A 24,590-nucleotide genomic window follows, 5' to 3' on the forward strand; every position below is an offset into this window, starting at 1 on the left:
TTGCTGGGTAGATGAATTTAATATAGTTTGAATACATCATGTCTTAAAAGGTGTCTTTTTCTAGGAATCCTGTTCGCTGTGACTGTATTGGGGCCTGGCATTGCATTCATGTTGGGATCAGTCATGCTACGCTATTATGTTGACTTTGACCGAATGAAAAGCGGTAAGTCAGAATTGATTTTTATCTGTGGTAAGAGCAGAGCATGTTTTAGGAGCTCTTGCTTCCGTGTCAGTCAAGGTTTAGCTCTGCAAACCGGCATCACGAAGCCAAAAGGAGCTGAGCCGTTCCAAAACATAATCGACGTGAAATGAAGCAAAACTTTGCTTACTTCTGTACTTGTCTGGGGCGAGTCATTCATCCAAAGTTTTTTTGAAGCATTCAGTTATCAAATAACTGCATGTAAACTTTTCACCCTTTCTGAGCTCTTCTGGGAAGGCAGGATATAAATCCAAATACAACGACTTGGAATCCAAACTATTTTTTGTAGTAAATTTTGTCTTGGAATCCGAACGCCCTGCACATTGTATGTGTGTGTTTGTGCCCCTAAAATCCAGTGCATTTACTGTTAAAATTTGAGTTTGTGGGACCCAGGAACGGATTAATCCGGTTTCTATGATTTTCAGTGGGAAAAATTGTCTTGGAACTCGAACGGGGTTCTGGAACGGATTAAGTTCGGATTCCAAGGTTTCACTGTAATCCATTTCTCTGGAATTTTGACTAAATCAGTGTTCATCAAGGTGTGTAAGTTCCTTAGAAGCAGGTGGTATGAACTGTTGTAATACCAGCAAAGAAAAATGTGCAATTATAATTTCCTCTCTTGAAAGTTTAATGTCATGCTGTACAGACTGCAGCCATAATATTCAAATCACAGAAGGAGAAGAAAAACAGCTTCCTAGTAAAAGGACCCTGTGAGGGATTAAGGGGTTTTCCCTCACTAAGGCTGCAGTTGTGCCACTGGACAGCAGGGGGCGGGGAAAACCACTTGTCTCAGAATGCCCTGAGCTTTGCGGCGCAGTTTTGCGATCTGTTACAGAAGTGATAAAGCCCTGCTGAGTCAGAGGGGCAGCACTCGGGCATGGAGGAGTGCTTCTGCCCCGGACTGGAATCATTAGTACAGGTCCCTGAGAGAAGAGGTCCCGGAGGAAGAGACTCCCCAGTAGGTCTCCCTAGTTGTGGTTTGAGGACAAGCTATGGGGAGCAGAATGAAAACACGGTGTTTGTGAAAACAACTGACAAGGTGAGATGCCTGTTAATTTAGACTTTAATGCTCACTATATCATGTATTAAGTATCAGATTACTTAGTTATGCTAGGAATAACAGAATTTTATTGGATACATGGAAAACAATTACCCTATTTTCACGCATATAACCATGCGCGTTATACATGTGAGCGCGTTGTACAAATTTTTTTTTTCATTCTGATCCGGCATTCCCCCTGCAAACCGGCATCCTCCCCCCCCCACTCGCGTCACCCCCCTCCCCCGCAATCTTACATCCTCCCCCCCAGCACCGCAAAGACAACTCTTACCCGATTGGGCACCGGCACCAGCACCAATGCACAGGATGTGCCAGTGCCAGTGCCCGAAGATCCTCCCTCGTTGGGTTGGGCTGAGCTGGGCTGGGCAGTGCGAGAGAGATCCTCCTTCTTCCTGTGCCGGGCTGGACTAGGCTTTGAGCATTTGCGCATGCTCAAAGCCTTCTGGTCTGAGCATGCGCAAATGCTCAAAGCCTAGTCTAGCCCGGCACAGGAAGAAGGAGGATCTCTCTCGCACCGCTCAGCCCAGCCCAACCCAACGAGGGAGGATCTTCGGGCACTGGCACTGGCACATCCTGTGCATTGGTGCTGGTGCCGGTGCCCAATCGGGTAAGAGTTGTCTTTGCGGTGCTGGGGGAATGTAGGATCGCAGGGGAGGGGGGGTGACGCGAGCGGGGGGGGGAGGATGCCGGTTCGGAGTAGGCGGGAGGAGGTTTTAGCATGCGCGGTATAAGCGTGTGCATGCTATATTAAAATTTTATTACATAAATTTCTGTTCCCCATGCGCTATACCCGTGTGCGCGTTTTACACGGGTGCGCGGTACATGAGTGAAAATATGATAAATTTATTGATAAATTAACAGATGTTCCTATAATAAAATCTACTTTACAGTCCTTATGGTTAAACTCCAAGATACAAGTGGGCAGTACTGGAATTGCCCGGAAGAATTGGATGCAAGCAGGAATTCGAACATTAGATGATGTTATATCTAATGAGAAGTTGCTTGAGTTTTCACGGCTGCAACACGCATTTGGTATTTTAAATTCTCAACATTATAGATCATTGCAGTTGAAGCAAGCTACTCAGAGTGGGTTCCCTGAATGAAAAAATTTAAAAATTTATTATAGCTTGCAAATCCTGTGCTATCAGACAGATTTAGTAGGACATCAGACCGCTCAGTGGTATAAATAGTCTTAGAGACATTTGGAGTATCGAGATAAAACAGTATATTTCTGCATCTCGAGGACCGCGAATTTGGTCTTGGAGGTTAAAATGCACAGCGTCAGCATCTATGAGACAAACATGGTTATTTCTGTTGCATAGGATTTTTGGGACCCCAGTTCGATTACAAAAAAATTGATAACTCAAAATCTAATAGATGCAGGCATTGTCATATTAATATTGGGACATTAGATCATCTGTTATATTTTTGTCCAATGATACTTAGTTTCTGGAGGACAAATTAATCTTATATTAGAGTCATCTATTCCTTTATCGTATGAAGTTATAATTTGCGGCACATTGTTACAGGTAAAGCCTGTGTTGGATAAATATAAAAGCCGTCTTTTTTTGATTTTGACAGCAATAGCCATTCAAATGATCACAAGAAATTGGAAATGTCATGATAGACTTAATTACACGTTCTGGTGGGCGAGTGTGTGCGATACATATAAATATGAAAGAATGAACGCGGAATGCTTAGGTTTGAGTAATACATTCAATAAAATATGGAGCCCATTGACTGCATTTGTTAACAAATAATAAGGATATTGTAATTGTTGCTTTCCTTTCTTCGATTTCCTTCGATATCCAGGGTGGGGATATTTTGAAGGTTTAACTATATGAGTATATTTTTGTAATAAAAATAGGATTTAAGGTATTAATAGTTGAATGATAGGGGGGGAAATGGTTGTTTCTTCATATTTTGTGTATTAAGGTACATTATATGCAAGCTTTTCATGTTATAATTTCTGTAATGCGCTACCATTATTTAAAATTCAATAAAGTTTAAAAAAAATGCTCAATATAAAAAGCTAAAGACAAGCCTGGGTGTGTGGGAAGACTTTATATGTGAACAGGGCATGAAATTGGAGGAGAGAATGGTATTATAGGAGAGGATGGCTTCATTGACAGTCTTGTGTGATGTATTAGTTGAGAAGAAGGATGAGACAGCAGTGGAGAAGGCTCCAGGATCAACTCCTGGACATATTGGTGGAGATTAGCCAGGTCTGTTAGCAGATCCAAGTTTCCAAGTTTTTTTATATAGTTTGATTAATCGCCTAATCTACATTCTAGGCGATATACAAAATAGTACGATAATGGTCAGAGAGGGGAAGGCTAGTATTGGAGAATCTAGTGATCGAGCAGTTTGAGGAAAGGATTAGATCCAGACAGCATCCATTTTGGTGTGTAGATATACTGGAAAAGGTTCAAAGAAGAGCGACCAAGATGGTAAAGGGGAGGGAACTCCTCTCCTATGAGGAAAGACCAAAACGGTTAGGGCTCTTCAGCTTGGAAAAGAGACGGCTGAGGGGAGATAGGGTTGAAGTCTACAAAATCCTAAGTGGAGTAGAACGGGTACAAGTGGATCGATTTTTCACTCCAACAAAAATTACAAAGACTAGGGGACAGTCGAAGTTACAGGGAAATACTTTTAAAACCAATAGGATGACATCATCAGTAAAGCGGCAGAGTGAATTCACCGACAAACAAGACCGAAGCAGCCTGTTTAAACCGACACTGCTTTGGATGAAGGTAGGGCTTGCTCGCAGTCGGCGGGGAGGGAAGGATGGAGGGTGAGCAGGGGTTTAGCTGCGCGGTGGGGACGGCGGCTTCAGCGGCTGCGGCGGGGGTTTGAAGAGTTGCTGCCGGCGAATCCCGGGACTAGGGCTTATTTTCAGGGTAAGTCTCATTTTCGAGGAAACACGGTATATGACGTGATGATGGGACAGCTCGTAAGTTTTCATTTCTTGAACATAATGATCTAAAAGGTGTATAAGGAGTGATTAATCTGTGGATTGTGTCATTCTTAATTTAAAATGACTTTACTGAGGGACACGACTTTGTTGCAATCAAGATTGAGTCTTGGTCTTGCCCGAATCAGCTAAAGCTAAATTCTGCAAAAATAAAAATCTTGCGGTTGAGGAATGGTTTATCAACCGTTCCATCTACTATTCTTTTCAATAACAAAGAGGTTTTGAACCTGGTTAATACTTCCAAGGTTTGGCGTTTATCTTGTAAAGCTGAAATAAGTAATCTATATAATAAATCTTTTTCAAATTAAAACAACTGAGGACTGTTTGTCCTTACTTTTATGAAAGTCAGTTTGCAATATTAGTTTGGGCGCTAGTCATTTCCCTACTGTATGATTCCAATTCACTATCGGGCCCTTTTACCAAACTGCGGTAAAAAGTGATCTTAGCATGTGCTTATGCAGATCAATCCCAAGTGCTAAGGACATATTCGCCAAACGGGTAAAATGGCGGAATTTCAGATTTTTTTTTTCTACGAGTATTAATGGTCACTCGCTAATTTTCCCATTAGCATGTGAGCCCCTTCCACCGCCTATTTTTCAGGCAGTAAAGGCTCATACGCTAATCAGCATGCGGCAACGCCGCCCTCCGCCTTCAGACCCATCTTGACACTACTGCTTGGTTAGCGTGCACTGATGCCAAAATTACCGCGGGATACCCCACTGTTAGGCATTTTATAACCAGTGCCGATATCGGTAGCTGCCTTTAAAGTGAACGCCAATCACGGGTCAATCATGAATCGGCGCCGGTTTCAGAATCGCGCCTATGGGAAAGATAAGTGCCTGGAAATGTAGGCCAGAGTTTCCCAGGACTACATTTCTGGCGCCTTTCTTTGTATGGATCACACCTAAGTAGGATCTTTAAGAACATAAGAACATAAGCAATGCCCCCGCCGGGTCAGACCATAGGTCCATCCTGCCCAGCAGTCCGCTCCCGCGGCGGCCCAAACAGGTCACGACCTGTCTGAATCACCAGAAGGGGCCCCCTTGCCACCTTGGTTTCCCATCGAAGTCCTAACCCTACGGTCTTGCACATGCACGACCTGGTTGGGTTTCTATACTTATTACCTGGTTAGCTTTCCCTTCGTATTCAACACTGGTGGAATATGGTTTTACAACATCATAAATTTGAATTAACAATATCCAAACGAAAGGGTCATTTTAGATCTATTTCTACCTGTTGGTCCCCATTATCTACTTATTTACAGTTAAGCAATAATGACAATGTCCCAACTTAACTTATATTTTTGTCTGACTTCCTGTTTACTCTGGCTTCTTGATATTTCATTATTATTATGCTATGCCTCTGTATGCTTGCTGTGTTTTACTTTTCTGTTTTTCCTGTTTGATTTTTGAAAAATTTCAATAAACTTTCATGGGGGAAAAAAAAAAAAAAGAAAGAAAATTAAGTTAACTCTTTTCAATAACCTATGTACATCTTTCTCCTAACCATTTGGCACCTTCTAATTCACTGACCGCTGAATGTTTTCATTTCTATCTATACTCTGTAATTCGCTGATTGTACAGCTTATCTTCATTGTGAACCGCCTAGAAGTCGCAAGATTATGGCGGTATAGAAAAATAAAGTTATTATTATTATTACATACCGCAGGACTAGGCGGTTTGCAAAAGATTAAAAGATGGTACAGAGGTGAAAGAAAGTGGTTAATAGGTCAAGAGAACCGTTATTGAGGAGAAAGAGTCGTACGGGTCAATTATCTAGATACTTCAGGAACAGATGTGTTTTTAGGCGCTTCCTGAATTCCTCATAAGTAGTGGGCGAGAGCGATTGTTCTAGATCTTTACCCCATAATGCTGCCTGATGTGAGAGAAGGTGTTGGTGGTGTTTTTTGAGTTTACATCCTTTAATTGGGGGGGGAAACGAAGTTCGAGTGTGAGCTTCTCTTGTGTCTGTTGGCTGAGAAGGAGAAAAGGTCAGTTATGTATTTTGGGGCTAGTCCGTATAGTCCTTTAAAGCAGAGGCAGGCGAACTTAAACTTTACCCGTGCTTCCATCGGTAACCAGTGCAGCTGTCGATAGTAAGATCTAGAATATCCATTTTCTCAATTGACGGAAAGAATCTCTGGAATTTGATTCCAGGTATAATAATAATAATAACTTTATTTTGTGTACCGCCATATCCAGGGAGTTCTAGGCGGTTCACATCAGTTAGACAAGTTACAAGCAATGAATTTGTTGAAGTTAGCAGGATAAGAATGTACAAGTCAAGAAGTTAGCAGGTTAGGAATGTACAATAAGAAGGACTAGGTGGAGATTTCAGTACATTGATGGAGGGGGGGGGGAGAGAGGTGGAAGAGGGGGCAATTAAGGGTTCTGTCCGTGGAATAAGTGAGTTTTGAGTTGTTTTCTGAAGTCGAGGTAGGTGGGGGCATCGAGCACAATTTGGGATAGCCATGAGTTCGGTTTAGCCGCCTGGAAGGCGAAGGTTCTGTCAAGGAACCTTTTGAAATGACATAGTTTTAGGGAGGGGAAGGCGAACAGATGAATTCTTAATGTTGCAATTTAAATTGAAGTGTGGGTTGAGGTAGCTTGGGGATAAACCAAATACTGTTTTGTAGCAGAAGCAAGCGAACTTGAATAGGACTCTGGATTCAAATGGTAACCAATGTAGTTTGTGGTAAAAGGAGGTGATGTGTTCCCATTTGTTCAAGCCGAATATAAGGCTGAATCAATTTTAGTCTCCTGACGGTTTTCTTCACGGAGCCCAAGTAAATTAGGTTGCAGTAGTCCAGGATGCTGAGAATGGAGGATTGTACTAACAGGCGGAAAGAGGGGTCGTCGAAGTATTTTTTTATGGTGCGGAGTTTCCAGAGCACCGAGATGCTTTTCCTAACTGTTAGATCAGTGTGTTTCTCGAGGGATCTCAAAGTCCCTCCTCGAGGGCCGCAATCCAGTGGGGTTTTCAGGATTTCCCCAATAAATATTGAAAGCAGTGCATGCACGTAGATCTCATGCATATTCATTGGGGAAATCCTGAAAACCCCACTGGATTGCGGCCCTCAAGGAGGGACTTTGAGATCCCTGGTCTAGAGTGACTCCCAGTACTTTTAAGGTTAGTTCAAGGGGGAAAACCGATCCGTTCACTTGTATTGTGGTGTCTTTGATTTTGTCGTTGGGGGTAGCTAGGAGGAATTTAGTTTTGTCAGGGTTTAATTTTAATCTATAGGATGAGATTATGCAAAAGATCGTACGTCTTTCAAGAAATTGTTAAAAACACAATTGTTTGTGGACGTCTTTCTCTAACCCTGGGGTTATTATTTGTTTTAGATTTAAACAATTCTGTATTAAGGAAATTTTGAGGGGGGAGATTGATTGGCTTACTGCATTTTATAATGTTTGCGTTTGAAATTGTGGATGTAAATGTTCTGTACATCGCTTACGTTCAAGCGATTCATAAATTTTTTTAAATAAATATATACAGTAACTTCCATGCATAAGTCAGGCATGCTTTGTTGCTGCAATAATGCAGTTCCCATTTCCACATTTAAATGGTCAGTGATGCTGGATAGGTGAAGTCTAATGCTGACAGCAACACTTTACTCAGTGGCTGTTGCCACTGAAAATCAGGCCCTCCCTATTTTAAAATAGGCTTTCACGGTAACCCCCAAATATGTAAAAATATTGTTCCAAATAAGATGCAAGTGTGGGATTGTAATTTTATGTATATACAGGTGAATATTATATAACTAGTCTTTAAGCCCGTTACATTAACGGGTGCTAGAGCAGATGTCTGTCTGTCTGGTTTTTTTCTTTGTCTCTCTCTCCTTGGACGCTGTCTGTCTGTCTGTCTGTCATTCATTCTGTCTGTGTCTCTCCCTGGTCCCCTGCCTATCTATGTTGCGCCATGCCTGCCTGTCTCTCTGTGGCCCCCTTCTGTCTCCCCCCCCCCCTTCCCAGAGCAAAGCATTATTGTTTTCTGCCCCCCCAGCACACCCCTCCCCCCAGCAGCCCCCTTTCCCTCTCCCTCTGTTGTGCCATGCCTGCGTGCTCCGTGGCCCTCTTCTGTTCCCCCCCAATGATTGCTGTCTGCCTCCAGCACACCTTTCCCCCCACAGCAGCCCCCTTTCCCTCTCCCCCTGTTGTGCAATGCTCCGTGGCCCTCTTCTGTTCCCCCCCAGATGATTGCTGTCTTCCCCCAGCACACCCCTCCCCCCACAGCAGCCCCCTTTCCCTCTCCCTCTGTTGTGCCATGCCTGCGTGCTCCATGGCCCCATTCTGTTCCCCCCTGATGATTGCTGTCTGCCCCCCTCCCCCCAGCAGCCCCCTTTCCCTCTCCCTCTGTTGTGCCATGCCTGCGTGCTCTGTGGCCCTCTTCTGTTCCCCCCCAATGATTGCTGTCTGCCCCCAGCATACCCCTCCCCCCACAGCAGCCCCCTTTCCCTCTCCCTCTGTTGTGCCATGCCTGCATGCTCCATGGCCCCCTTCTGTTCCCCCCTGATGATTGCTGTCTGCCCCCCCTCCCTCCCAAAGCAGCCCCCTTTCCCTCTCCTCCTGGTTCCCTGTTGTGCAATGCCTGCCTGCCCCGTGTCCCCCTTCCGTTTCCACCCCCCCTCCCATTCTTACCCTCCCTCCAACTGGAGCTGGTGTCCGTCTAGGACAGGGGCTGCATCGTTCACCTTTCAGCCCAGATCGTCAAGCAGGTTCTCCTGCTTAATGGCAGTGGGTGGGGCTGCAGGAAGACTGCGAGTGTGGCAGCAGCGGCAACCCCGGCTCCTTCTTCAGCACCATGTCGGGAAGGTGGAGAGCGGCCTGCGAGGTTCGCTACAGCGGCTGGCGAACCTCAGCAGGCCGCTTTGAAGAGGAGCGGCAGTGGGAAGGAGGAGTCGCTGGCGTGTTCTGCACACTCACGTGCCTCCAGCTAGCGCAGGCGCCGTGAGGACTGGCACAGAAGCACACCTCACGCCACCAAGAATCACGATCTTTCTACAGCGCATGCGCGCTTAGCCTTTTATTATAGTTGATATGCAAATGCATCGCAATTTCATTCAGACTCTGTCCAAATTACATTTCCCCCAAAATGCCTACATGCAGATAACAGAAAAGTAGGGCTCTATCTTTCAGTGTGTCGGAGTTTTTCCATGTGCTATAGGGCCCAATATTCAGCCGGTAGCAATCAGCATTTTGCAGACCACCACATTAAATCAGAAAGTTCTGTGCCGGGCCATGTCTGGGCTCTGCCATTCAATTTTCAGGTATAGGGAGCCGGCTAAAGCATGTGGTGTTTGGAACTTGGCTATGAAGAAATCCATAAAGATAGGACAGGATTTTATGTAATCCTATTTATACGGTTATCTATCAAATTAGCCGGGGTTGGCTTAAGTCGTAGCTGAGCATTTTCAGTGGCAATATACAGTTAAGTGGCCCTGGGATGGCCGGTAAGTCCTTGACAGATGATTTAAATGTCCAGGAGCTCTAATTTGTTTTCAATATCAGGTGTATATAAAATAATCCTATTGTTTCCTGCATACCTATGACATAAATGCATTTCTGTAGGGCTTTTCTTTTCTCCTGTCCGTTCTTACGAGGGGGTGCTGAAAGGTTCTCAGCCCAACCAAGAAGAGAATGACATGGATTATGGTTCAATCGATGATCTGAAACGATGTCAAAACAGAGAATTTCATTTCTTCAAATTGGCACTCTTTTCAGCTACAGTGGCAAAATAACGCTCAAGAATTTGGTTGGTTGGGCTGAGAACTTTTCAGCACCCCCATGTATGTAATAAAAATGAAGCCACTGTGACATCACTGATGAGGTTGACTCTTTCTTATTGGGGGAATGAGGCATTATGACATCACAATACCAGCTCTGGTTACCTAAGACTGAAACTCTTCACACTGAAAAGTTCTCAGCCCAACCAAGAAGAGAATGAGGTGGATCGGGTGCGATCAAAGATCTGAAACAATGTCCAAACAGAGAATTTTGTATCTGCAAAAAAAGATCACACTCTTTTCAGCTCCAGTGGCAGAATTTGGGAAGTTGGCTGGTTGGGCTGAGAACTTTTCAGCACACCCTAATATTTTTTGCTTGGTAAGGTTCTTTTTGGGGGGGGGGGGAAGGGGGTTCTTGTTCCTTTCCAGTGTTCTGGAACTTAGTATGTTTTAAATTATTATATGAAGGATGAGCTCTTCGCCTTCACATTTATCTGTTTTCCATGACTGCTCTGGCCTTACCTGTCCTATCATCCACTATCTCCCTTACCTGTCCTGTCATCCACTACCTCCCTTACCTGTCCTATCATCCACTACCTCCCTTACCTGTCCTATCATCCACTACCTCCCTTACGTGTCTTATCATCCACTATCTCCCTTACGTGTCCTGTCATCCACTACCTCCCTTACGTGTCCTATCATCCACTATCTCCCTTACGTGTCCTATCATCCACTACCTCCCTTACGTGTCCTATCATCCACTACCTCCCCTACCGGTCCTATCATCCACTACCTCCCCTTCTGCTGGTGCTGACTGTATACGCAATTCTTCCTTCCTCCTGTGCCAGCTGCAGGATGCTAAGCTGAGGCTTTCTACCTCATGAGTTTTTGATGATCATGTGTGGGTGAAGGGGCGAATGAAAGGCTAAAATGAACTCTCTCAGTGTTGCTGTTTCATTCCTGGTTAAAGTGCATATAATAATGTGATAAATCTCTTTTCTGATCTTGTTTCAGAGGATATACTTCTTAAACCAAGTGATCCTCAATGGGTGGGTGCCTGGTGGATGGGATTTTTAGTGGCATCTAGCCTTGTGCTCATTGCATCTATTCCCTATTTCTTTTTCCCAAAGAAAATGGTCAAGGAGGTAAGAAATATTATTTATATCCTCTTTTATTAAAGAAAAATTATCCCTCCCCCCCCCCCCTTTTTACAGCTCCGACGCTCATAGAATTCATATGAGCGTTGGAGCTGTTACCACTGTGGCCGGTGCTATAAAACGCTAGCACGGTTTTGTGAAAGGGGGGGGCATGCTGCTCACAAATAATATTTTAATAAGATATAAAATTGTACACTGATGCTCCCTAACAACATTGACCCATGCTTTGGATGTAAAAGCACATCAGCTTAAATTGTGGCTTTCAGACATTCTGCCTGCTAAGTACAGCCGTAAAATGGACTATTTTATTTTGATTTTCTGATGGCAAAGAGCCATAAATGTAAGTGAAAATAATTCCTTCCTATTTAAATTTGTAGCGAGTCATATTTAGGGGCACAGTTATCAATGTGGGCTACAAATAAGACGGGTTATTTCCACCACTAATTTGTGCTGGTTTAGCGCAGGTCCCATGTTATACAATGAGACCCACTGTACTTGCTAATAACTGGGATGACTGTATATACTCGAATATAAGTCGATCTGAATATGTCGAGGCCCCCATTTTCCCCCCAAAAGGAGGAAAAATGGTTGACTCAAATATAAGTCGGGTGGTTTAATGTTCAAGTGCCCTGCCAGGCTCTGCACCCAGCCCTTTTCCCTCCTTCCTCTGTCAGGCTCTGCACCCAGCCCCCTTCCCTCCCTCCTCTGTCAGGCTCTGCACTCAGCCCCCTCCCTGCCAGGCACTGCACCCAGCCCCTTTCCCTCCCTCCTCTGTCAGGCTCTGCACCCAGCCCCCTCCTTGTCAGGCACTGCACCCAGCTCCCTTCCCTCCCTCCTCTGTCAGGCTCTGCACTCAGCCCCCTTCCTGCTTCACAGCCCCCTTCCCTCCCTTCTTTGTCAGGCTCTGCACCCAGCCCCCTTCCTGCCTCACAGCCCCCTTCCCTTCCTCCCAAGCTCTGCACCCAGCCCCCTTCCTGCTTCACAGCCCCCTTCCCTCCCTTCTTTGTCAGGCTCTGCACCCAGCCCCCTCCCTGCCAGGCACTGCACCCAGCCCCTTTCCCTCCCTCCTCTGTCAGGCTCTGCACTCAGCCCCCTCCCTGCCAGGCACTGCTCCCAGCCCCTTTCCCTCCCTCCTCTGTCAGGCTCTGCACTCAGCCCCCTCCCTGCCAGGCACTGCACCCAGCCCCTTTCCCTCCCTCCTCTGTCAGGCTCTGCACTCAGCCCCCTTCCTGCTTCACAGCCCCCTTCCCTCCCTTCTTTGTCAGGCTCTGAACCCAGCCCCCTTCCTGCCTCACAGCCCCCTTTCCTTCCTCCCAAGCTCTGCACCCTGTCCCCCCTCCCTGCCCTGTCCAACGTACCTGGAATCACTGGTAGTCTAGAGGGCAGGAGCGAGCTTTCCAGGCTCCTGCCCCGCTGCTAACCCAGTCACTCGCTCGCTGAGCATTACCGAGCAGGAGCGCGCTTTGGCACTGCTGCTTGGCGCTCAGCGGCTTCCTGAATGACTCCTGCGAATTCTCGCTGAGAGACAGGGTGCAGAGCCTGGCGGTCCAGCAGAGGGCTGCAAAAGTCTGGGAGGGGAACGGGTGGGGGTTGGTCTGAATATAAACCAGGACCCCCCATTTGTGGGCCACTTTTTTGACCCCAAAATCCCGGTTTATATTCGAGTATATAATAATTGTAAAATAACACAGCTTAATGAAAACCCTCATTGATAACTTCCTTCTTTTGAGCTTCCTCTCCTGCTTTCATAAAGGGAGAACGTGAGAACAATAGCTAAATATTTACAGAGTTATCCTTTGTAAACCCTGGAGGTGGCTCATTTTCATCCTGACCAGTGCACTCCACCTCAGACCTACACTGTTACGTATGTCCGATGCAAGTTTTTTAAGTGGCAGGTTTCATTTGGAACTTTGACTGGGGCCACCTGAATTAAAGTTTTTATTTCATTGCATATTGCATATTTGACGCAGCTATCACAGATGAATTGTGGGAGAAAAATCAGGCAGTAGATAAAAATGAATATTCAGATATTAAGGGGCCTTTGTACTAAAACTCATGTTTAGCTTGCATGCATTCGATATATATAGCTCTGTTTCTTAAGGTCCAAATTCTGTAACCAGTACCTATTTTGGAGGGGGGCCCAACTAGATAGGCACCTATCTAAATTGAATAACAAGCCTAATTAAGCTTTTAATTAGCACTAATTGAAACTTAGGCGCCTATCAAGAAAGAGCGATTCTGCAACAAGGCGCCTCTAAAAATATAGGCGGCCTTTAAAAAAGTAGGCGCTATGCACGTTAGGCGTGGGCGTGGCTACGTGTTAGGCGCCTTGATACAGAATCGCTCAAGCGCTTCGCATGGCCGCCTAACTTTTAGTTGTGCCTAGAGCTGGCCTACTTATTGGGCTTTCAAATAGGTGCCGCTCAGCGCGATTCGCTAAACAACACCCAGCGGTACTTGAATCACGCTGAACAGTGCCTATATCGGCGCCTGACATTTGGCAATGACTGAAGGAGGTTGTCCCGAAAGCAGAGCAAATTTGGCTTCTATGGCAAATGAAAGCATAGTAGAGAATGACACGGTGACAAAATTCATCACCATTCCCGTCCCCGCGGATAACCGCGGGAAATAATCCCATGTCATTTTCTAGTGTCTATTTCAACCTCAGTCCTTCTACACCAGCATTCTTCAAAGCAAAGCTTGCGGGTCAGTGGTTGTGGCCATTCATACTCTGATTCTTATGGGAGCCAAGGATAATGAAGCCATTGTGACATCACTGATGTGATTGGCTCTTAGACATTGGTGGAATGAGGCATTATGACATCACAATATCTGCTCTGGATACCAGAGACTGTCATTCTGTAGTGTCTGTTTCAACCTCAGTCCTTCTACACCAGCATTCTTCAGAGCAAAGCTTGCGGGTCAGTGATTGTGGCCATTCATACTCTGATTCTTATGTGAGCCAAGGATAATGAAGCCATTGTGACATCACTGATGTGATTGGCTCTTAGGCATTGGTGGAATGAAGCATTATAACATCACAATATCTGCTCTGGATACCAGAGACTGTCATTCTGTAGTGTCTGTTTCAACCTCAGTCCTTCTACACCAGCATTCTTCAAAGCAAAGCTTGCGGGTCAGTGGTTGTGGCCATTCATACTCTGATTCTTATGGGAGCCAAGGATAATGAAGCCATTGTGACATCACTGATGTGATTGGCTCTTAGACACTGGTGGAATGAGGCATTATGACATCACAATATCTGCTCTGGATACCAGAGACTGTCATTCTGTAGTGTCTGTTTCAACCTCAGTCCTTCTACACCAGCATTCTTCAGAGCAAAGCTTGCGGGTCAGTGGTTGTGGCCATTCATACTCTGATTCTTATGTGAGCCAAGATAATGAAGCCATTGTGACATCACTGATGTGATTGGCTCTTAGGCATTGGTGGAATGAAGCATTATGACATCACAATATCTGCTCTGGATACCAGAGACTGTCATTCTGTAGTGTCTGTTTCAACCTCAGTCCTTCTACACCAGCATTCTTCATAGCAAAGCTTGCGGGTCAGTGGCTGTGGCCATTCATACTCTGATTCTTATGGGAGCCAAGGATAATGAAGCCATTGTGACATCACTGATGTGATTGGCTCTTAGGCACTGGCAGAATGAGGCATTATGACATCACAATATCTGCTCTGGATACCAGAGACTGTCATTCTGTAGTGTCTGTTTCAACCTCAGTCCTTCTACACCAGCATTCTTCAAAGCAAAGCTTGCGGGTCATTGGTTGTGGCCATTCATACTCTGATTCTTATGGGAGCCAAGGATAATGAAGCCATTGTGACATCACTGATGTGATTGGCTCTTAGACACTGGTGGAATGAGGCATTATGACATCACAATATCTGCTCTGGATACCAGAGACTGTCATTCTATAGTGTCTGTTTCAACCTCAGTCCTTCTACACCAGCATTCTTCAAAGCAAAGCTTGCGGGTCAGTGGTTGTGGCCATTCATACTCTGATTCTTATGGGAGCCAAGGATAATGAAGCCATTGTGACATCACTGATGTGATTGGCTCTTAGACACTGGTGGAATGAGGCATTATGACATCACAATATCTGCTCTGGATACCAGAGACTGTCATTCTGTAGTGTCTGTTTCAACCTCAGTCCTTCTACACCAGCATTCTTCAGAGCAAAGCTTGCGGGTCAGTGATTGTGGCCATTCATACTCTGATTCTTATGTGAGCCAAGGATAATGAAGCCATTGTGACATCACTGATGTGATTGGCTCTTAGGCATTGGTGGAATGAAGCATTATGACATCACAATATCTGCTCTGGATACCAGAGACTGTCATTCTGTAGTGTCTGTTTCAACCTCAGTCCTTCTACACCAGCATTCTTCAAAGCAAAGCTTGCGGGTCAGTGGTTGTGGCCATTCATACTCTGATTCTTATGGGAGCCAAGGATAATGAAGCCATTGTGACATCACTGATGTGATTGGCTCTTAGACACTGGTGGAATGAGGCATTATGACATCACAATATCTGCTCTGGATACCAGAGACTGTCATTCTATAGTGTCTGTTTCAACCTCAGTCCTTCTACACCAGCATTCTTCAAAGCAAAGCTTGCGGGTCAGTGGTTGTGGCCATTCATACTCTGATTCTTATGGGAGCCAAGGATAATGAAGCCATTGTGACATCACTGATGTGATTGGCTCTTAGGCATTGGTGGAATGAAGCATTATGACATCACAATATCTGCTCTGGATACCAGAGACTGTCATTCTGTAGTGTCTGTTTCAACCTCAGTCCTTCTACACCAGCATTCTTCAGAGCAAAGCTTGCGGGTCAGTGGTTGTGGCCATTCATACTCTGATTCTTATGTGAGCCAAGATAATGAAGCCATTGTGACATCACTGATGTGATTGGTTCTTAGGCATTATGACATCACAATATCTGCTCTGGATACCAGAGACTGTCATTCTGTAGTGTCTGTTTCAACCTCAGTCCTTCTACACCAGCATTCTTCAGAGCAAAGCTTGCGGGTCAGTGGTTGTGGCCATTCATACTCTGATTCTTATGTGAGCCAAGATAATGAAGCCATTGTGACATCACTGATGTGATTGGTTCTTAGGCATTATGACATCACAATATCTGCTCTGGATACCAGAGACTGTCATTCTGTAGTGTCTGTTTCAACCTCAGTCCTTCTACACCAGCATTCTTCAGAGCAAAGCTTGCGGGTCAGTGGTTGTGGCCATTCATACTCTGATTCTTATGTGAGCCAAGATAATGAAGCCATTGTGACATCACTGATGTGATTGGCTCTTAGGCATTGGTGGAATGAAGCATTATGACATCACAATATCTGCTCTGGATACCAGAGACTGTCATTCTGTAGTGTCTGTTTCAACCTCAGTCCTTCTACACCAGCATTCTTCAAAGCAAAGCTTGCGGGTCAGTGGTTGTGGCCATTCATACTCTGATTCTTATGTGAGCCAAGATAATGAAGCCATTGTGACATCACTGATGTGATTGGTTCTTAGGCATTATGACATCACAATATCTGCTCTGGATACCAGAGACTATCATTCTGTAGTGTCTGTTTCAACCTCGGTCCTTCTACACCAGCATTCTTCAAAGCAAAGCTTGCGGGTCAGTGGTTGTGGCCATTCATACTCTGATTCTTATGTGAGCCAAGGATAATGAAGCCATTGTGACATCACTGATGTGATTGGCTCTTAGACACTGGTGGAATGAGGCATTATGACATCACAATATCTGCTCTGGATACCAGAGACTGTCATTCTGTAGTGTCTGTTTCAACCTCAGTCCTTCTACACCAGCATTCTTCAGAGCAAAGCTTGCGGGTCAGTGATTGTGGCCATTCATACTCTGATTCTTATGTGAGCCAAGGATAATGAAGCCATTGTGACATCACTGATGTGATTGGCTCTTAGGCATTGGTGGAATGAAGCATTATGACATCACAATATCTGCTCTGGATACCAGAGACTGTCATTCTGTAGTGTCTGTTTCAACCTCAGTCCTTCTACACCAGCATTCTTCAGAGCAAAGCTTGCGGGTCAGTGGTTGTGGCCATTCATACTCTGATTCTTATGTGAGCCAAGGATAATGAAGCCATTGTGACATCACTGATGTGATTGGCTCTTAGGCATTGGTGGAATGAAGCATTATGACATCACAATATCTGCTCTGGATACCAGAGACTGTCATTCTGTAGTGTCTGTTTCAACCTCAGTCCTTCTACACCAGCATTCTTCAAAGCAAAGCTTGCGGGTCAGATGTTGTGGCCATTCATACTCTGATTCTTATGTGAGCCAAGATAATGAAGCCATTGTGACATCACTGATGTGATTGGCTCTTAGGCATTGGTGGAATGAAGCATTATGACATCACAATATCTGCTCTGGATACCAGAGACTGTCATTCTGTAGTGTCTGTTTCAATCTCAGTCCTTCTACACCAGCATTCTTCAAAGCAAAGCTTGCGGGTCAGTGGTTGTGGCCATTCATACTCTGATTCTTATGTGAGCCAAGATAATGAAGCCATTGTGACATCACTGATGTGATTGGTTCTTAGGCATTATGACATCACAATATCTGCTCTGGATACCAGAGACTATCATTCTGTAGTGTCTGTTTCAACCTTGGTCCTTCTACACCAGCATTCTTCAAAGCAAAGCTTGCGGGTCAGTGGTTGTGGCCATTCATACTCTGATTCTTATGGGAGCCAAGGATAATGAAGCCATTGTGACATCACTGATGAGGTTGGTTCTTAGGCACTGGTGGAATGAGGCATTATGACATCACAATCTCTGCTCTGGATACCAGAGACTGTCATTCTGTAGTGTCTGTTTCAACCTCAGTCCTTCTACACCAGCATTCTTGAAAGCAAAGCTAGCGGGTCAGTGGTTGTGGCCATTCATACTCTGATTCTTATGGGAGCCAAGGATAATGACGCCATTGTGACATCACTGATGTGATTGGCTCTTAGGCACTGGTGGAATGAGGCATTATGACATCACAATATCTGGATACCAGAGACTGTCATTCTGTAGTGTCTGTTTCAACCTCAGACCTTCTACACCAGCATTCTTCAAAGCAAAGCTTGCGGGTCAGTGGTTGTGGCCATTCATACTCTGATTCTTATGTGAGCCAAGATAATGAAGCCATTGTGACATCACTGATGTGATTGGCTCTTAGGCATTGGTGGAATGAAGCATTATGACATCACAATATCTGCTCTGGATACCAGAGACTGTCATTCTGTAGTGTCTGTTTCAATCTCAGTCCTTCTACACCAGCATTCTTCAAAGCAAAGCTTGCGGGTCAGTGGTTGTGGCCATTCATACTCTGATTCTTATGTGAGCCAAGATAATGAAGCCATTGTGACATCACTGATGTGATTGGTTCTTAGGCATTATGACATCACAATATCTGCTCTGGATACCAGAGACTGTCATTCTATAGTGTCTGTTTCAACCTTGGTCCTTCTACACCAGCATTCTTCAAAGCAAAGCTTGCGGGTCAGTGGTTGTGGCCATTCATACTCTGATTCTTATGGGAGCCAAGGATAATGAAGCCATTGTGACATCACTGATGAGGTTGGTTCTTAGGCACTGGTGGAATGAGGCATTATGACATCACAATCTCTGCTCTGGATACCAGAGACTGTCATTCTGTAGTGTCTGTTTCAACCTCAGTCCTTCTACACCAGCATTCTTGAAAGCAAAGCTAGCGGGTCAGTGGTTGTGGCCATTCATACTCTGATTCTTATGGGAGCCAAGGATAATGACGCCATTGTGACATCACTGATGTGATTGGCTCTTAGGCACTGGTGGAATGAGGCATTATGACATCACAATATCTGGATACCAGAGACTGTCATTCTGTAGTGTCTGTTTCAACCTCAGACCTTCTACACCAGCATTCTTCAAAGCAAAGCTTGCGGGTCAGTGGTTGTGGCCATTCATACTCTGATTCTTATGTGAGCCAAGATAATGAAGCCATTGTGACATCACTGATGTGATTGGCTCTTAGGCATTGGTGGAATGAAGCATTATGACATCACAATATCTGCTCTGGATACCAGAGACTGTCATTCTGTAGTGTCTGTTTCAATCTCAGTCCTTCTACACCAGCATTCTTCAAAGCAAAGCTTGCGGGTCAGTGGTTGTGGCCATTCATACTCTGATTCTTATGTGAGCCAAGATAATGAAGCCATTGTGACATCACTGATGTGATTGGTTCTTAGGCATTATGACATCACAATATCTGCTCTGGATACCAGAGACTGTCATTCTGTAGTGTCTGTTTCAACCTTGGTCCTTCTACACCAGCATTCTTCAAAGCAAAGCTTGCGGGTCAGTGGTTGTGGCCATTCATACTCTGATTCTTATGGGAGCCAAGGATAATGAAGCCATTGTGACATCACTGATGTGATTGGCTCTTAGGCACTGGTGGAATGAGGCATTATGACATCACAATATCTGCTCTGGATACCAGAGACTGTCATTCTGTAGTGTCTGTTTCAACCTCGGTCCTTCTACACCAGCATTCTTCAAAGCAAAGCTTGCGGGTCAGTGGTTGTGGCCATTCATACTCTGATTCTTCCCTCTCTCCTTAAAGAATGACATGAAGATGGTTTCCCGCGGTTATCTGCGGGGACGGGAACGGTGATGAATTTTGTCACCGTGTCATTTAGCATAGCAGATAATGCTGTCTATCCTCCTTCCCCTCCCCCTCCCCCCTTCTATCAAGCAACACTAGGGTTTTTTTATCGCAGGCCATGGCAGTAAAAGCTCCGATGCTTATAGGAATTCTATAGGATGCTTATGGGAATTCTTTGAGCGTCAGAGCTTTTTACCGCTGCAAACTGCGATAAAAATAACCCTAACGCGGCTTCCACATTATGTGCCATTGCCATCCATTTTCCACCCATTCCATGCTCCAAAATGGCGATTTCTACATTACTTCTTTAAGTTGGTTAATTAGTGTGAACCGTTAATATTCTTTGTTAAAGTTAATATGGTGCCATGCTGTTTGAATTCCCGCATTACAACGACTAATACAGCGCAGCAAACTGCTGTCTGAGTGTGCATGCCGTAATGTCACGTTCCACAAGACATATTACATTGTAGTGGATGCGTTCTAAAACTAACCTTCAGTTGCATATACGAGGGGGTGCTGAAAAGTTCTCAGCCCAACCAAGGCGAGAATGGTGTGGATCTGGTTCATTCAATGATCTGAAACAATGTCAAAACGTAGAATTTCATTTCTTCAAATTAACACTTAATGAAATAAGATAACGCTCTTTTCAGCTACAGTGGCGAAATAATGCTCGGAATTAGCACCCCCTCGCATGTAATAAAACTGAGCCAAATATAGGACAATCAAGCCATTGTGACATCACTGATGAATATGGCTCTAATTGGTGGAATGAGGCATTATGACATCACAGTCTCAGCTCTGGTTACCAGAGACTGAAACTCTTCACACGGAAAAGATCTCAGCCCAACCAAGAAGAGAATGACGGGGATATGGTTCAAAACAGAGAATTTTTTTCAGCAAATTGGCATTTAACGACATAAGAGAACACTCTTTTCTGCTACAGTGGTGACATAACATTCAGAATTTAGGAAGCTGGTTGGTTGTACTGAGAACTTTTCAGCAGCCCCTGGTGGATGATATTAGTGTGGTCTGTAACAGAAAAAGTGTAGCATCTATCCTCTGTGTTGCAAAATGCTCCATGCAAATAGCTCAAGGAATCTCTGGAGAAATTCCCTACCCAGACTCCAGTTCCCCAGTGGAATTTCAGCACATATAGAGGGCAGTTCTCTATAGGGGCGTCTATGTTTAGGGGCTTAGAAGGCACGTATCTGGAGCCTATTCTGTAAGAAAAAGTAGATTGATATTTTCCTTTGTAGCGGGGGGAGGGGGCATCCTCAGTTCTTCAGGACTGCAACCCAGTTGGGTTTTTAGGATTTTCCCAATGAATATGCATGAGATCTATTGGCAAGTACTGTGTCCATTGTATGCAAATAGATCTCATGTATATTCATTAGGGAAACCCTGAAAGCTCAGCTGGGTTGCAGCCCTCAAGGACTGAGGCTATCCACTCCTGCTTTATAGAAGACTATTTAAACAGCTGTAGAAAATGGTGTAAATGCTTGTGCCCAAATTAAGGAAATCTAAACAGAACTTTTAGTATTCCATAAATTACATGGGTAAATTTGTCTGTTCCCCCATGTTCTGCTGAGACTCCAGAGGCAACAGCTCCTATAAGGGGAATTTCGTTTAGTCCTGGGCCTGCTCCGGACACCATACCACAAGGAAAAAACTCCACAAAAAGAAGAAAGCGCAAAAATTGATAAACTGCGTGGGGTGGACAGTTGTTCAGAAGAATGTGAGAAATATAAAGAACCAAAAAACAGCAAAAAGAAACAAACAGGCCCCAAAACAGTCACGTCATTCAGTTCATTCGCGGCCAACCTCCGCTTTCCATCCATGACGATTGTAATCCAAAAGTGTGGTCCTTAATCTTCCAGAAAGAATATCGACTAGGAAATCCCTTCTTTTTGTGGAGTTTTTTTCCTTGTGGTACGGTGTCCGGAGCAGGCCTAGGATTAAACGAAGTTCCCCTTATAGGAGCTGCTGCCCCTGGGGACGTTTATTTGTCTTTTAGACTTAGAGGCCGTTTCTTTAAATAAACATTATGTTTGCTCTGGGGGCTGCTTCATTAGTTTTCTGTGCACAATTCACGTCTTACCCCTTTACTGCTGAGACTCCACCCATGTGTATAGCCGTTTGCAGACTACGGGCTCCTTTTACGAAGGTGCGCTAGGGCCTTAATGCGTGGAACAGCACGCACTAAATTGCTGCGTGTGCTAGCCGCTACCGCCTCCTTTGGTGTCAGGTCAAAAGCGTGCCGGGACAAAGGCGCGCGCAGACAACTGAGCGCAGCGCAGAAGTGCGCGGACAGGGGGTGTGGGGGGGAACCCTCCCACTTTACTTTATACAGATCGCGCCGCGTTGTGGGGGCGTTGTGGGGGGTTTGGGGGGTTGTAATCCCCCACATTTTACTGAAAACTTCACTTTTTCCCTAAAAAAACAGGGAAACAGTTAAGTTTCCAGTATAATGAGGGGGGTTACAACCCCCCAAACCCCCCACAACGCCGCCGCGATCTGTATTAAGTAAAGTGGGAGGGTTGCCCAACAAAAACCCCCGTCGGAGCCCCTAAAAACACTCATTTTCTTCGGCGCGTGCTTTCGTCTTGCGCTCAGTTGTCGGCACGCGCCTTTGTCTTCGGCGGTTTTGTATATGAACCCCTCCTTTTGAGCAAGCGTCAGATTTTTTGGCAAATACGCAATAAAACGGCTAGCGGACCTTCGTAAAAGGAGCCCTATGTGCTATTGAAAGTATGCGTGTAGTTACATGTAGCTTTTCACAGATATGGGAAAAATCATGTAATATCTGTGATCTCAAAGTCTCAACACGTACCAATATCACAGAATCTTATTTCAAAAGCCAATAAATTGTCTTGGATGTGTTTTATCAAAATTCACCAGCAGGGGTAGCTGCAGTAAGTGCGTCAGTCGGCAGCAGCCGGTTTTGAGAGCTCAGTCAGGCATGGGAGCCGATAGGAAGCGTCCCCTCCTGAGGAAGCTGTAAAATGGCGAAACCCGAGACGGGGCAGCTTGAAGATAACACCACGTAGAAATACACTGATTTAGTGCACGGAACAACAGCAGAGACTGCCTCATAGTACCAATGCATGATGAGATAAGTAGCCATCTTAAAGGGAAAATAATTGAAGAAGTGCAATTTTAGCTATGATGGTCCGATGACAACCCGTGCTGATGAATTTGATATTTCACTTTATTTTGAGGTTGTGGGTCTGAGCACATCACTTACATTTAGGGCTCCTTTTACTAAGTTGCGTTAGGGCCTTAACACACGGAATAGCGCGTGCTGAATTGCCCCGCGCACTAGACCTTACTGCCAGCATTGAGCTGGCGTTATTCTAGAAGCGTACCACGCGTGGTATATTTCGTGCGTGCGCTAAAAACACTAGCGTACCTTAGTAAAAGGAGCCCTTAAATAAGTAATTTATAAAATATACAAGACAATTTATTGGTTTTTGAAATAAGATTTTGTGATACCGGTACGTGTGGGTTATATGTAGCCAGATTATTTTTTTTGCTCTTATGTGTTCACATACATGCATAAATGCGACCGTCTCTGGGAAAAAGTGTCTAAAGTAGTGAATTGAAAATGTTGAGAGTGGCCGATTTTTTAATGTCCAAAAAAGTGAGCGTTTCAATTACAATTTCAACAGCATTTATGTTTTCCACTACAGGCCAAAAATTTGGATCAGTGATTATTAACGATTTCAAAGCTAGTCGAATACTAGCGAAATGACACCATAATAAAAACATAACCCAGCAAATATTCTTAAAACAAATATGCTTTTAGGAGTTTATGAAATCTCAAATAGCCGGGGTTCCTTGTTAATTCTTCTAGGAGAGAGTTCCAACATTTGAGCAAATTGAGAAACAAAGCCTGTAACGTTATCATTTTTTCACACGAAAGAATGGGGTTTGCTCTAACAGAATTCGCCCAAACCTAATTTTTAGTTTCTGGAGACTTTAGTGGCCTTTTACCAGAGAAGGTCACAAATGGCTAATATATTGGCCTTTACTAACTAAACTAAACTAAACTAAACCTTGGGTTTATATACCGCACCATCTCCACGAATGCGGAGCTCGGCACGGTTTACAGGAAGAAAGATGAGAGAGGAACTACAGTGGAGAGATTAAAGAGTTAGGTGTAAAGGGGGAAGGTGAGAGGCCTAAGAGGGGGGGAGTGTTACAGTTTTGAGAATAGCCAGGTTTTTAGGTGTTTGCGGAAGAGTTGGAGGGAGCTTGAGGTTCGGAGAGGGGAGGTGAGGTTATTCCAGATCTCAGTGATTCTAAAGGGGAGGGATGACCCAAATTTGCCTGCATGGGAAATACCTTTTATGGAAGGGAAGGATAGTTTAAAAATGTGGGAGGATCTGGAGGAAGTAGGGGTTGGGGAGTTCCAGGATAGAGGGATAACGGCAGGAAGGATGCCATGTAGGATCTTGTAGGCCAGACACGCACATTTGAAGTGGATCCTGGGGATTACTGGGAGCCAATGGAGTTTAGACAGGAGTGGTGAGACATGATCAAATTTGCTTTTCGCGAAAACAAGCTTAGCTGCGGCGTTCTGAATCCGCTGAAGTCTGTGGAGGCTTTTCTTGGTTAGGCTGAGGTAGATATACGTATATAATTGCTGCCTAACTTTAGTGGCTCATAATAGAATTACTTCCATGATATCTTGGAAGGGTCTTCACACTCATATAATATGATTTTTCACATTTTGCTGTCTAAGAAATACAATTTTAAATGCATTTATATAGGA

The 24,590-nt window shown here is 44.7% G+C and overlaps 1 protein-coding gene across 6 annotated transcripts in view; it reads left to right on the forward strand.

Moving 5' to 3' along the window:
- SLCO2B1 (solute carrier organic anion transporter family member 2B1) overlaps nucleotides 1-24,590 on the forward strand; it is a 139,056-nt gene that overhangs the window by 48,089 nt on the left and 66,377 nt on the right. For all 6 annotated transcript variants that reach the window (XR_004539737.1, XM_033947387.1, XM_033947391.1 and 3 more), the window contains 2 exons: nucleotides 65-163; nucleotides 10,973-11,103. Coding sequence is in view for 5 of the 6 variants with exons in the window: in XM_033947387.1 (XP_033803278.1) it covers nucleotides 65-163; nucleotides 10,973-11,103 (230 nt within the window). In the remaining variant the exon portion in view is untranslated. The remainder of the gene's footprint in view (nucleotides 1-64; nucleotides 164-10,972; nucleotides 11,104-24,590) is intronic.

The sequence above is a fragment of the Geotrypetes seraphini genome, chromosome 6 (assembly GCF_902459505.1).
Source record: "Geotrypetes seraphini chromosome 6, aGeoSer1.1, whole genome shotgun sequence".
NCBI classification, from domain to species: domain Eukaryota; kingdom Metazoa; phylum Chordata; class Amphibia; order Gymnophiona; family Dermophiidae; genus Geotrypetes; species Geotrypetes seraphini.